Source organism: Dendrobates tinctorius, unplaced genomic scaffold (assembly GCF_039654945.1).
Source record: "Dendrobates tinctorius isolate UK_male_01 unplaced genomic scaffold, ASM3965494v1 ptg000019l, whole genome shotgun sequence".
Taxonomy (NCBI): domain Eukaryota; kingdom Metazoa; phylum Chordata; class Amphibia; order Anura; family Dendrobatidae; genus Dendrobates; species Dendrobates tinctorius.
The window spans coordinates 34,731,213-34,744,359 of record NW_027361687.1 but is presented as its reverse complement, the minus strand read 5'-3'; the positions used below and the strand labels follow the sequence as shown (position 1 = coordinate 34,744,359).

Below are 13,147 nucleotides of genomic sequence, written 5' to 3'. Positions count from 1 at the left end.
CAAACATACAGCAGCAAGTATGAAAAATACTAGCGCATGGCGGAACAGCCATTCGCACTTTTTATAGTGAACGGGACCTTCCGGAAATCTCCAGAGCCCTGAGCTGAACCAATGGAATCAGGAGCAGGACCTGAGCACCTGACTCCTGAACTCCAATGGGAGCACATCCCATGAGCATGCTCAGAAGAAGGGACGAAGGACTTAGCCTCCGGAGAGAGTTGCTGTAAAGCAATCTCCTCTGCAATCTCCTTTGCATTAAACACAGAGCAGGAGACTGCAGCATGTGAGGGTCTAGATTCCTGCCTAGCAATGGCCGAAATCTGACTCCTAAACTGGGTGGTTAGCGTGCACTCTAGTCAAATATAGACGAGGTGCAGGTGCAACGGACCAGTAGGTTCTAATTACAAGTTAATTAAATTCACCGCACACTCAAACAGACTTTATGCAAATAGGTGTTCATTTTATTACATGTGGGAGCCAAACAGGAATATAGCACACAGTGGAAGCGATATAAATAAAAGACGTTTTGGCTCAGCCCGAGCCTTTATCATATTATCGCTTATTCCAATATTGGAGGTTTGTAAAGGGTGCAGATGGAGAGGAGAATCTCTCAAGAAGAAATACCAAGATAAATGGCTGATGTGTGCTGAGAGAAGGAAGTGCTCCCACGCGATAATATGATAAAGGCTCGGGCTGAGCCGAAACGTCTTTTATTTATATCACTTCCACTGTGTGCTATATTCCTGTTTGGCTCCCACATGTAATAAAATGAACTCCTATTTGCATAAAGTCTGTTTGAGTGTGCGGTGAAATCTGACTCCTAACAGGAACGAGCTCTCAACTCCTCTCAGTCTCCCAGCTTCTCTCTCCACGTCTACACACTTCGGCCTCCTCACACTAACTAACTCCTCATCTCCCTTCCTGGCCCTCAGAGAGCACTCCTCCCTCAATTCTGGTTCAGAGCTCCCTCTGCTGGCCCGGAGTGGGAACTGTGCTGCATGTTATGGTTAACTGCTAGAGAGACCCTTCATTGCTTCCAAGCCTGACATCACCCTCCCTGGAGGAAGGCAATGCCACTGTGGTGACCATACTCCTGGGGGCACCACATTCCCCCCTATTGCAATTCAGGACTCCTGGACTGATAAAAAAAAAAAACATTTGAACACATTAACACTTATAAATGTACAAGATTTAGAGAAAAAAATGAAAAAATACAAAAACCAAAAGCTCCAAAAATAGTCCTGTGACGATTAGTCCATGCATCAATGTCCATGGTCCTTTCCTGGGCAAATGGTGTACTATGTACAAAAGAAGTTTTTGACCACACCTAGTCCTGTGGCCCAATTGTCCATCAAAACAAACTGGAAAATTCAAAAAGGAGATTTCTTACAGAGTCTCTGTAGGCACAAAACTTAAACGTTACATATATACATACAATTTAACATTTACATTAACGGGTTTATACACAATATCTGAGGGGTGGAATACCTTAAGTACTACGGACAGACCTACGTAACTCTGGTGTGGGTAAACTGGGTAAACTGGGTAGTAGCCATCTATGGACTCTTAGACTCACCATGGGTATGACAGATTCACCACTAGCAAGGCGAGGATTCTCTGGCTCCACTGCTGGTGTGGCATCTGCTACCTGAACTTCCTGATTTTCAGAGTTCTCTTGAGTCACTTCTTCTTGTACAACCAGTTGGGGAAAGGTCAAAACTGGCACCACTATGGCATTATTTGCTAGAGTCCAATTTACAAGGAATTCTCCAAGTACAGTGCTGACCTTTTCTTCTTCTTCTATGGGTTGGATGTTGTTTTGCTCTTCCATTCTTTCTTTTAACTGGTCAGGGGACAATTTCAAATGATCCCTTGATACTGCTGCTGAGGTTTCTCCCCCATCCTTACTGATAAGGCACACCTTGGTGTTATCGAAGTTTGATGGTAAGATGGTGTAGGGTTCAGCTTCCCATTGGTCATATAATTCATGCATCCTCCTCTTCCTTTTTAGGACTTGTTCTCCTGGTGACAATGGAACTGCAGGTGCATGGTGATTGTAGTGCCTTTCTTGTTTTTGTCTTGCCTGAGCTAGACTCTTTTCTACACACTCTTGTACGCTTCAATACTGTTGCTGCCTCTCTGTGTCCCAGTCAGCATCTGGTGATGTCACTTCAGGTGTAAGGACTCCCATATCCAAATCAATAGGCAGCTTACCAGGCCTCGCTCTCATTAGGTAAGCTGGAGTGCAGTTGGTGGAATTCACAGATTCTGGCCACAGATTCCTCTCCTCCAAAGGCAAGGTCTTCAGTAGATCGATCACCACCTGGTTCATCTTTTCACACATGCCATTGGTCTGTGGATGGTACGGTGTTGTCCTGATCTTCTTGCAACCGTACAAGTTACAGAATTCCTGGAACACTTCCGCCTCAAAGGCTGGACCTTGATCTGTAAGCACTCACTCAGGGTATCCGTGTGGTCGACAAAAGTGCTGTTGGAAGGCTCTGGCTGCTGTCCTGGCTGTTTGATCCTTGACAGGCACAACTACCAAGAATCTTGAGTAGTGGTCAACGATGGTCAGAGCATAAATGTAGCCTGAAAGGCTTGGGACCAGCTTCACATGGTCCAGGGCGACCAACTCAAGTGGCTGTTTGTATACTATTGGCTGCAAAGGAGCTCGCTGGCTGTTACGGTCCTTTCTGCGCAGGTTACATTGTCCACACTCCCGGCACCAATTTTCAATAGCCTTCCTCATACCAGCCCAGTAGAATCTCTCTCGGAGCAAGGCTTCCAACTTCTTCCATCCGAAGTGTCCAGCTCCATTGTGGTATGCTTTCAAGACCATTGATGCCTCTCTCTTCGGGACTACCACTTGCCAAACCAACTCATGAGTGCGGGCATTGATACTCCTCTGACACAGCTTTCCTTCATAGACAAACAGCCTGCCTGTTTCCTTCCACAACTGCTGGGTTTCCTAGGGAGCATCCAGCTCTGGGCGTGAGTCAGCTTGTGACAGTAGCTCCTTCACCAGGCGAACTGAGGGGTCGTTATCCTGCGTTTCTGCCCAGTCATGATGAGGCAATGGATTTAGGGTGGCCGCTTTCAAGCCAGACCGTCTGTTTCTCACTCCTTGAGCTCGTTGGGCCACAATTGGCCGGTGGAAGGCAGGTAACTCAATTTCTTCAAGTGCCTCAGGGTCTTCTCCATCTGGCAGATTAGGCATTCTGGATAGTGCATCAGCATTGGCATTCTTGTGCTCTGCTCGGGACTTGATGGTGAATTCATAGTTAGACAGCCGAGCCATCCATCGCTGCTCCAGTGCACCTAGTTTTGCAGTTTCCAAGTGAGTCAACGGGTTGTTATCTGTGAAGATGGTAAACTTGGCTGAAGCTAGGTAATGCTTGAATCGTTCAGTCACAGCCCAGACTATTGCGAGGAACTCCAGCTTAAAGGAACTGTAGTTGTCAGGGTTCCTTTCAGTAGGACGAAGCTTCCTGCTGGCTTAGGAACAGTTAGAGGTGAAGGTGTGGAAAAAGCTACAGAATGGGTGGACATGTGGGAGGCAGAAGAGGTGGTGGGCGGTGGAGTGGAGGGTTGGGCAGGGACTGTAGGAGCAGATGATGTTGATGGAAAGTTGTACGGGGAAGGAGTTTGGTACGGGGAAGGAGTTTGGTACGGGGAAGGAGTTTGGTACGGGGCAGGTTGCTGGAAGTGGGGAGATGTCTGGTACTGGGGAGGTTGCTGGTACTGGTGAGGTTGCTGGTATGTAATAGGAGGGGGAGGATGGAAAGTGGCTGGAGGGGGTGCAGATGTAATAGGAGGGGGAGGATGGAAAGTGGCTGGAGGGGGTGCAGGTGGAGGAACTACAGTGGTGGGAGGTGGAGGTTGGGAGGTAACCTGCTGTAGAGCACCGTGGCACGAATGCATTACATGCATCTGCTGGGTAGGAGATAGTGTTGCCATGCGCTCCACAACAGACCTGAAAAAGGTGTGGTTTGGCGAAGATCTTGCTTCTGAATGCATGGTTTGCAGAAGTGTCTTCACCTCCAGAATGCTGGAGTTGATCTGCTGAAAGCCTGCGGAGATTTGCTCTGACAAGACTTTTAGACAGTTCTGGAAAGATGCATTCAGATGCAAGAACTCTTGCGCATAACTCTTTTCCTGACCCCTCTGCCGCTGCCGCCCAGTACCCGCAGGTGTACTAGAGGTGGCAGGGGCAGAAGAGTGGGGTAAAGGGAAAGCGATCTCCTCACCAGCAGCTTCATGTAATGTAGGCGGCCACGATGCTCCTGTGCTGGTGGATGGGACAGATGGGTCGAATGTGTGGGAAGGCTGGGAAGGTGCAGATGTACCGGGGCGGTCGAAGTGTCCCTCGGTGCCGGTCTCCTCAGGGATCGCCTCAGAAGGGTCCAATCGTGCAGGCTCCCGAGTGCTGCTCACCGTGCTGTGGAATAAAGAGAAAAAAAAACAATTAAAATACTGACATGGTATGGCCCTGGCTGAAAAAAAAAAGTTACATCTAACATTTTTTTCACATGTGGTGTGTAATATTTACCTTCTGGTGAGCATTGTTTCCCGGAGGAACGACAGGGCTTGTGTGTACTTGTACTTGCTCCTGCGTCCTCCAGATCCACTCGGGGCCCGCATCTCTTTATTGAACTCCTTCTTGAAACGATCCCTCACAGACCGCCACCGATTCACAATTCTGTTCCCTGAAACGAGAAAGGAGTGGTTAGTATACAACATCAGTGTTTCACAAACTCCAGTCCTCATGGTCCCCAGGGGTCATGTTTTCAAGATTTCCATAGTAAATAGAAATCCTGAACACATGATCCGTGGGGACCACGAGGACTGGAGTTCGGGAAACACTGGTTTACATCAAGCAACCGGTACTGTATATACTTACGCTCTTTAATCTGGGCCCGAACATCGAGGTCCTCCCAGCGGCCCACAAGGAGCGAACAGATTTCCTCCCAGAGTCGTCGGGTAACGATCAGGTCAGCGTGGCGGCGGTCAGCCATATTCCAGAGCGGCTCCCTTTCTCTGACGAGATCGATGAGGCGGTCCACATCAATCCCTCCATCCTCACCGTCAGAGTCGGGAGCACGCTGTGAAGGCTGTTAAAGAAAAAGACAAAAATAACAAAAAGAAATGAAATAAAAAGTGCAAAAAAACAAAGCAAAAATATTTATACTTACACGCTGGTGACCGCCGCGTTGCTGTCGCCGACGACCCTGGGAGGCACTGCGAGGACCTCTTGGCCGAGCACCAGATTGGGAAGACTAGAGAAGAAAACAAAAAATGTTATGTCTTTGGATGTAGGCATTTGTTTGCTGTGTGTGGTCTGCAGAACATTGTTTTCTATGTGTTGTGTGTAGTGTGATGTTGTGTTTCTGCGTTTGATGCAAAAAACTTACCAATTGTGAGCCCACTCCAGGTGTCTGTCCACCCCTTCCTTCTTCTTCTGGGAGCTCCTCTTCATCTTGTGATTCCTGTTTTGAAATAAAAGGCAATGAATAGACATATATTACAGAGATGATGGATTTTGGAAATAAAAACTTACCGTCAAACGCTGACGATGCGAGGGAGGGCTCCCAGAAGAAGATGTGCTGTCCTGTTGATGGCCAGACTCCATGGCTGTGGGTATTGCTGCTGCTGTTGCTGCTGCCAGTGATGCCATTTCTGCTGCTGCTGCTGCTGCATCTCTTTGGCGGCTGTTGAATAAAGAGAAACAAAGGGCCAATGAATATCTTGATATTCCATGGCCCTAGTTTGGAGGAATGGGGGATTTGATAATTACCGTCTCTCATCTGCTGCTGGACTCCCCTCCTCAGCATGTTCCATTTGCTGCTCCATTTGGGGTGGTGCTGATGGTGCTGCTGCTGCAGATGTCTGCTGCCTTCTCCTGCTCCTGGTTCTTGGCTTGGGTGGCATGTTGGGTGTGGCTGAGGGTCCCATTGTCTTGCTTTTATATATCTCCTGTGGGCAGAGCTACTGAGCATGCTCAGACCAAAAAACCGGATCCGGCCGCCGGATCCGGCGCATTGCGGCGCTCATAGGCTTTCATTGTTTGAAAAAGCCGGATGCGCCGGATCCGGCGTGTCCGGCTTTTTCGCCGGAGACAAAAAACGTTACAGTAGCCGTTTTTTCCAGACGCCGGATCGCGACACATTGCCGGATCCGGCGAAAACCGGATGAAACGCATGGCCATCCGGCGCGATCCGGCGCAAATGCAAGTCAATGGGGGGGAAACCGGATCCGGCATTGCATTTCGCCGGATCCGGTTTCTGTCAAAAGCGCCGGATCGCGCCTGACGGCGAAAACCTGATGTGTGAAAGAGGCCTAAACCCCATTCTTTTGTTATGAAGGGGTGGAGTCAGTTCCCACCTGCAGTTGCTGACACCACTCCTCCAGCTGCTTTACAGAGCCATTGTCCCCTGCCTGGTCGGATGAGACTAAGGGCTCTGCTGCCTGCATTGCATTGTTACTGACAGTAAGCAGCTTAGCAACTGTGGCATACCGAGGTATTGTGGCCTCCTCCTCCCCACAATTCAAGAGGCGTACAGGTACTCTCCCTTTTCGGACATCAACTACCCCTCTGGCTGTCAGGACAGTGGGCCTGCTATCAGAGTAGACTGGTTCTACCATTGCCTGGTAATCTTTTCCTCTGAGGCCTATGGCTGCCCGACACCAAATCAACATTTCACATCTGGGGGGTATTGCAATTGGGAAAGAATCTCTCACTCTGATGCTGCCAATTTCTCCGCCAGAGAGCTCTACCTGCTGTCTTTGCATCAGGGCCCTTATCTCCTTCTGCAGGACTCGTTGTTCACAGCAGTCTCAGCCACCTGTTGCAACAAGACAATAACATCGGAAAGACAATTTTCAATCACATTGGTACCAAGAGTCATCATTGGGTTACATTCTCGTCGATCGATATCCACAACTATCAGACCTTGAGATTTTAACTCTACTCGACCCACTTTAATGGTAATCTCTTTACATCCTACTTGCGGCAAAGACTGACCATTGCTGGCAACTACTGTCAGCTCATCACTTGGGCCACGAGTAAATTCAGAATCAGCCGAATACCGCTTGTAAAGGATATAGGGCATAGTGGTCACCTGGGAGTCAGTGTCCAGCAAAGCGTTCATAGGGATACCGTCAATCACCACTGGGAGGACCGGTCTCCCTCCAACATACTTGGCTCACCGGTTCTTTGGGCCTTGGGGTCCTACTCCTGGGGGTTGGCCCTCTGCACCAGGGGTTGCTCGTTTAAATGACAGAATCTTGCGATGTGGCCTGCCTTGTGGCAGTGACGACAGACGGGATGTCCGTCCTTGTCATAGCAATCGTTGTTCCTTCCTCGGAGGGGCGGGATCCTCTTCTTCTTTAGCCACGGGACATCCTCTGGGCTGGAGGCGACCTGGATCTTCTCCTTGGAGGATACCTGCAGGGACTGCACGGTTTTAGCAAGTGCAGCCATACCCTTGGTCAACTCCTGGACCTGAAGACGCAGTTCTGCTGATGGATCTTTGTCCAGAGTCTGTGCATCAGCCTCCACAGGGATGGAAGGGAAAGATGTTGCTTCCTGGTGGTATGTAATCGCTGGGCGCCTAGGGGGCGCTGGACGGCTGACATTTGGTTCATGCAGCACCCGGATAGCCCTGTCTTTGAAATCAGCAAAGTCTAGGTCAGAGTTTTGTAGGGCTATGATGCGCAGCTGTGCTCTGTGGGTACTGGATAGGAGTCCCTCAATGAATTGCTCCTTTAACAGTCCGTCTCCATTTTTCACACTGTCTGGGTCAATCTGCTTGACGGCTCGCAGCGCCTCCTGCAGGTTAAGAGCATAGTCCCTTATACTGTGCTTTCTGCTTACACCCAAAGAATCTCATCTTGATTTCAGCGGCAGTGCGAGTGTCAAAGGTGCTTCTTAGCTTAGCCAGGATCTTTTTAACAGTCTCTTTATCAGTGTCCTGCCAGGCTTTTACTTCCCTCTGTGCTGCACCTGTTAGCTGCCCAATAAGGATGTTCACCTTCTGGCTTTCAGACAGAGGATACACTTCAAACAAACTGCACAGTCTCTCTTTGAATTCACTCAGGGTATGTGACTCCCCTGAATACTGCGGTAGCCATGCTGCTCCCAGTATGCAAGGCATAGACAGCGGCATTATGGGGACCGCTGCTGTGGGTGCTATTGGAGCCGCAGATGCGTTGGGCCCTGCATCTTGCAGCGCTGAGGGGTTGGCGGGGGCGTCCGCCGCTGCATCGGCGCGTGCCTCCGACATTCTCTTCCCCCCAGTTAACGTTAGCCAGGCCCCGGGGTTGAGCAGGCTTACCGGCTGCAGCTTTGCAGGCTGGATGATCGGGGCTCCAGACCTCTGCTCCTCCCACCTCTCGCGCGCTAGCCTCTTCCCGCGCAGCACTTCACTTCTTCGCGCTCTTTGACTGGCTCCGCCCACGACGGCCCGCCTCTTTGGGTTCCCGCGCGTGCCAAGCAGCGGGATAATGGCGGCACTTTCACAAACAGTCTATAGCACACAACACAGTCCGCAAATCCTGTTCGCGACGCCAAAATGGGTCACCCTCCCAGGGCCGTGGGGTACTCGGTACCGGGCCGGTCTCTCAGAGGGGAATGTCACAGCAGCGGTGACCCGGTCCGTGGCCCTGGGCGCCCATGTAAAAGGGGTAGAGTGGTGGAATAAAGTTTATGAGTGATTCGTGACGCCACCTGTGGTATTCGGCAATGAAGATGTTAAGCCGACGCTGCAGACAGATCTTCTGGGACAGATGGTGTGGTGCAGCAATGATGGTGTAGCCCTCCACAGGCAGGGCTGTAGTCCCAGGGCAGTGTAGATCGGTGTTGGGGAAGAGGGTGCAGTGTCTGGCACAGAGATGTAGCAGTGCTGGAGAAGTTGCAGAAAGAAGGCAAGGACACAGCGGAATGTAGTTTCTTTACCTTTACTTTGTAAGTGCAGTCCAGGGTCCAGATTACAGATGGCACAGGAGCTGATTAGCCTGGAAGCAACTCAGGAATCTCTCTATGCAGATAGGTTGTGTAGTCTCCTTCCTAGCGCTTACTTGAGGTACATCCAGTAGTACTGTGTTACAATGAAGTTCCTCCTTCTTATTCCCTCGCAGATCTACCTCGTATGGCAGACAGCTGTAGCCTTCTATCTCTTCTCTTGGCTCACCCGTTGCTGTTGTGCCTCCGAGTCTTAGGTGGGAATAGAGCATTTACAGCTTCCTATTCCTCTGGTTTCTGTTGCAGGACCTTCAGTATCCATACAACCGTGGAGACCAGGCTGCAGATCATGCGCTCCAGCTGGGAACGAGCTCTCAACTCCGCTCAGTCTCCCAGCTTCGCTCTCCACGTCTACACACTTTGGCCTCCTCACACTAACTAACTCCTTATCTCCCTTCCTGGCCCTCAGAGAGCACTCCTCCCCCAATTCTGGTTCAGAGCTCCCTCTGCTGGCCCGGAGTGGGAACTGTGTTGCATGTTATGGTTAACTGCTAGAGAGACCCTTCATTGCTTCCAAGCCTGACATCACCCTCCCTGGAGGAAGGCAATGCCACTGTGGCGACCATACTCCTGGGGGCGCCACACTAGCACATAGTTATCTGTCCATTTGGATCTTACTGTTTCCTGTTTGCATTTTTGCTTCTGACTTCTAATTAATCCCCTCCTGTGTCTGTGATCAGTCTCCCTGCTGCCCCTCCCTCCTGATCACACCTGGCCTATTTCATGTGCACTTAGCATGGTCTGTCTCCATAAGAATGGCTCTGTAAGGATACAGCAGAACTATGCCAGAAATGAGCCAGAAGTGAACAGAAGGTACGACTAACTACTGTTATTAAATGTACTAAATTTCTTTCTCTTCCCTCCACACTTACTCTCATCATGCTGACATACGTTCTAACAGTTTTGACTCCATTACTCCTCACTATCCTTTGCTATCTGCAAACCCCAGCACCCTCTAGCCAAGTAATAATCTCTCCTTCCATCCTGCCACCCACCTGACCTCTTCCGCTGACCTGCTCCTCAACACAAAACAAGCTGCCCACTCTCCTTCTCCCACCTGCGCTGTGTCTCTCTGCTTCTCCTCACTGCTGGCGACATATCTCCCAATCCTGGACCCCCACAGCTCATACCTCCCATTATTACCCCCTTCTATAGCTCCCAACCCAATATAAACACCCAAACCACCAGAAATCTGTGCCCTTGACGCCCACCACCCTGCTCTCTCTCTCTAGATCTCTCTAGAATACCCGTTCCATCTGCAATAAACTCCACGTGATTCACGAACTCTTTACCTCTTGTAATCTTTCCCTCCTGGGCCTCACCGAAAAATGGCTGACACCCTCCAACACAGCCTCCCCTACTGCTCTATGTTATGGCGGCCTCCTCTTCATCCACACTCCTCGCCCCGGCAACAGACACAGTGGAGGAGTGGGCCTTTTCTTTTCTTCCAACTGTACCTTTAACCCAATCCCACCTCTACCCTCCCTTATCCTCCCCTCTTTTGAAGTCCACTCGCTCCGCATCTACTCTCCCTCAAAGTGGCCGTCATATACCGACCTCCGCGCCCGATCACTGCCTTTATTGACCAATTCTCCACCTGGCTTCTTCACTTTCTCTCTGCTGACATTCCCACCATCATCATGGGTGACTTCAACATCCCCACTGACACCCACCAGTCAGCTGCCTCCAAACTCCTGTCCCTTACTTCATCTTTTGGACTTACTCAGTGGTCCTCCTCAGTCACCCACACAGACGGACACTGGTCTTCACCCATCTCTGCTCCCTATCTAACTTCACAACTGTCATGCTCACGCCCTGACTGGTGGGTGTGAGCCATGGGGTTGTGGCACCATTGTGCCACAAACCAGACTACCCTTGAATGGGTGTGACTAAAATAGCTGCCTTGATGTTCACTGGAGCCTCTGATGGTGAGGTCAGTCTTGTGCGGCAGGCAGCTGCCAGGTGCCACTCCAGGGTGGTGTCTGGCTGTGGCTGCTGATCCCACTGGGGATCAGGACACTAGGACAGGTGTGATTGACTGGCAGGCAGGTGGGCATGGCAGGCAAAGCTGAGACACGGGGCAGGCAGGCACGGCTGAGACACGGGGCAGGCAGGCACGGCTGAGACACGGGGCAGGCAGGCACGGCTGAGACACGGGGCAGGCAGGCACGGCTGAGACACGGGGCAGGCAGGCACGGCTGAGACACGGGGCAGGCAGGCACGGCTGAGACACGGGGCAGGCAGGCACGGCTGAGACACGGGGCAGGCAGGCACGGCTGAGACACGGGGCAGGCAGGCACGGCCGAGACACTGGGCAGGCACGTCTGAGACACAGGGCAGGCAGACACGGATGAGACATGGGACAGGCAGGCACTGCTGAGACACGGGGTAGGTAGGGGTGGTGTTATGATTGGGTCACCGAGGAGGAAAGCAAGACCAAGCTAAGCCACAGAAAACCAGAGAGGTTTGTAACTAAGCGGATTGCAGACCCCTAATCCTATCCACACAGCTAGCAGTAGCCGTGGAGCGTACCTACGATGATCCTAGACGCCTCGACACAGCCGGAGAACTAAATAAGCCTAAAGCAAGAAAGGGGAAATCTAAACTGCCTCGGAGCAGACCCTAAAGGAATAGATAGCCCCCAAACATGTATTGTCGGTGAGACAAGATGAAAACACAAACGCAGGTATGAAAATAGACTGAGCAAACGATGGGGCCCAGACTAAGTAGACAGGACAGGAAAGGAAAGACTCTGTCTGCAATCATGCAAAAAACCCTGGTTCAAAAAATGCCCAACACGTCTGATAGAAAAATACTGAAGTCACTAGACTTCGCCCACTATATCAGCACTCTGGTATATTCTGAAAGCAGAGCAAAAAGAGGCCAATCTAAAAAGGGACAAAAACAAACTGGCACAAGCAGTAACATAAGGATGGAAATTCAGCACAGCCCCAACTGGCTGGCTGAACACACAAAACTGAAATAGACAAAACCAGATCAAATGTGAAAAATAGCAAAAGAACACTTAGCTGAGCATGCAGGGACTGAGCTGGAAACTAAGACCTCAGGAGGCAGGAAAAAATCACCAGCAGGAATAAAGGGAGTCGACTGTCTTAAATTCAGTTAAAACCTTTAACCCCAGAAATGCCAGTCATCAGCACTGGTTCCAGACATTAACCCCACATGTGCGAGTCAAACCCGCACTGAGATCATGACAGAGACGTTCAGAAAGGCACATGTTGGCGGAGCGTTGGAAGGGAGCATTCCATCTTGATTGGAGGTTGGCTGAGTCCCTGACCCGGAGGACACGGCACGGAGGCAGGCACCTGTGTGTACTACAGACTGTGAGTAAAGCTTTGGAACTACAAGCCCTGGTGTCCTCCATTGATTCTTGCGCCAACACACCCAGCACCGCTACATCAGGGTACCAGCTTCTACACTGCCTGCGCCTCTCCTCTCCCCCTACATCTACACTGCCCTGGGGCTACAGCTCCACCTGTGGGGAGCTTCACATCTTGGCTGCAACACACCACCAGCCCCGGAGGATCTGCAAGCAGCGTCGGCCTAACATCTTACTTGCCGAACACCACAGGTGGCGTCACAAACTATTCCATTCACTACATCTCACCATTTCAATTCCCCCATTAATTGGGCGCCCAGGGCCACAGACCGGGTCACCGCTGCTGTGACACATCCCGCCGACAGCGGCCCGGTACCGAGTACCCCACGGCCCTGGGAGGGCGACCCAACTTTGGCGTCACGAACAGGATGACAAGACCCGATGCCATCGGGTTCTGTGTGCCTAAGATCTGTTGGACTTAAAGCTTTTGAGAATGTGCAGAAGACCCAATTTAATAGACTGTAAAATGAACATTAGAAATGGCCGCTGGAAATATTTCGGGGCGGGGCCTAGCTCTTGATGTGAGAAGTCGGGTGGCTGTGCTTCTCTGCCATCATTAGCCTCAATTATCCTGCACAGAGCCCGAACCAGCTAATTCCTTTACCAGGATCAGATGTCTGAAGGTCCCAGGAGTCAGGGATGAGCTTCTGCCAGACTCAGAGAGACAGACATGGGCCGCAAAAGGCAGAAAGATGTCGGAGCCTGCTGCAGTGCCTCAGTCCAAG

General features: G+C 50.9%; 2 protein-coding genes across 2 annotated transcripts in view; one reads left to right on the top strand and one right to left on the bottom strand.

Moving 5' to 3' along the window:
- Positions 1–13,147, top strand: part of LOC141082869 (gonadotropin-releasing hormone II receptor-like) — a 51,029-nt gene that overhangs the window by 10,747 nt on the left and 27,135 nt on the right. The window lies entirely within an intron of this gene.
- LOC141082868 (uncharacterized) lies at positions 730–4,755 on the bottom strand. The gene is made up of 2 exons (XM_073566884.1): positions 4,553–4,755; positions 730–4,441 (listed from the first exon to the last, which is right to left on the bottom strand). Exons 1-2 carry the CDS (start codon positions 4,741–4,743, stop codon positions 3,424–3,426), a joined length of 1,209 nt encoding a protein of 402 aa, XP_073422985.1. The 5' UTR covers positions 4,744–4,755; the 3' UTR covers positions 730–3,423.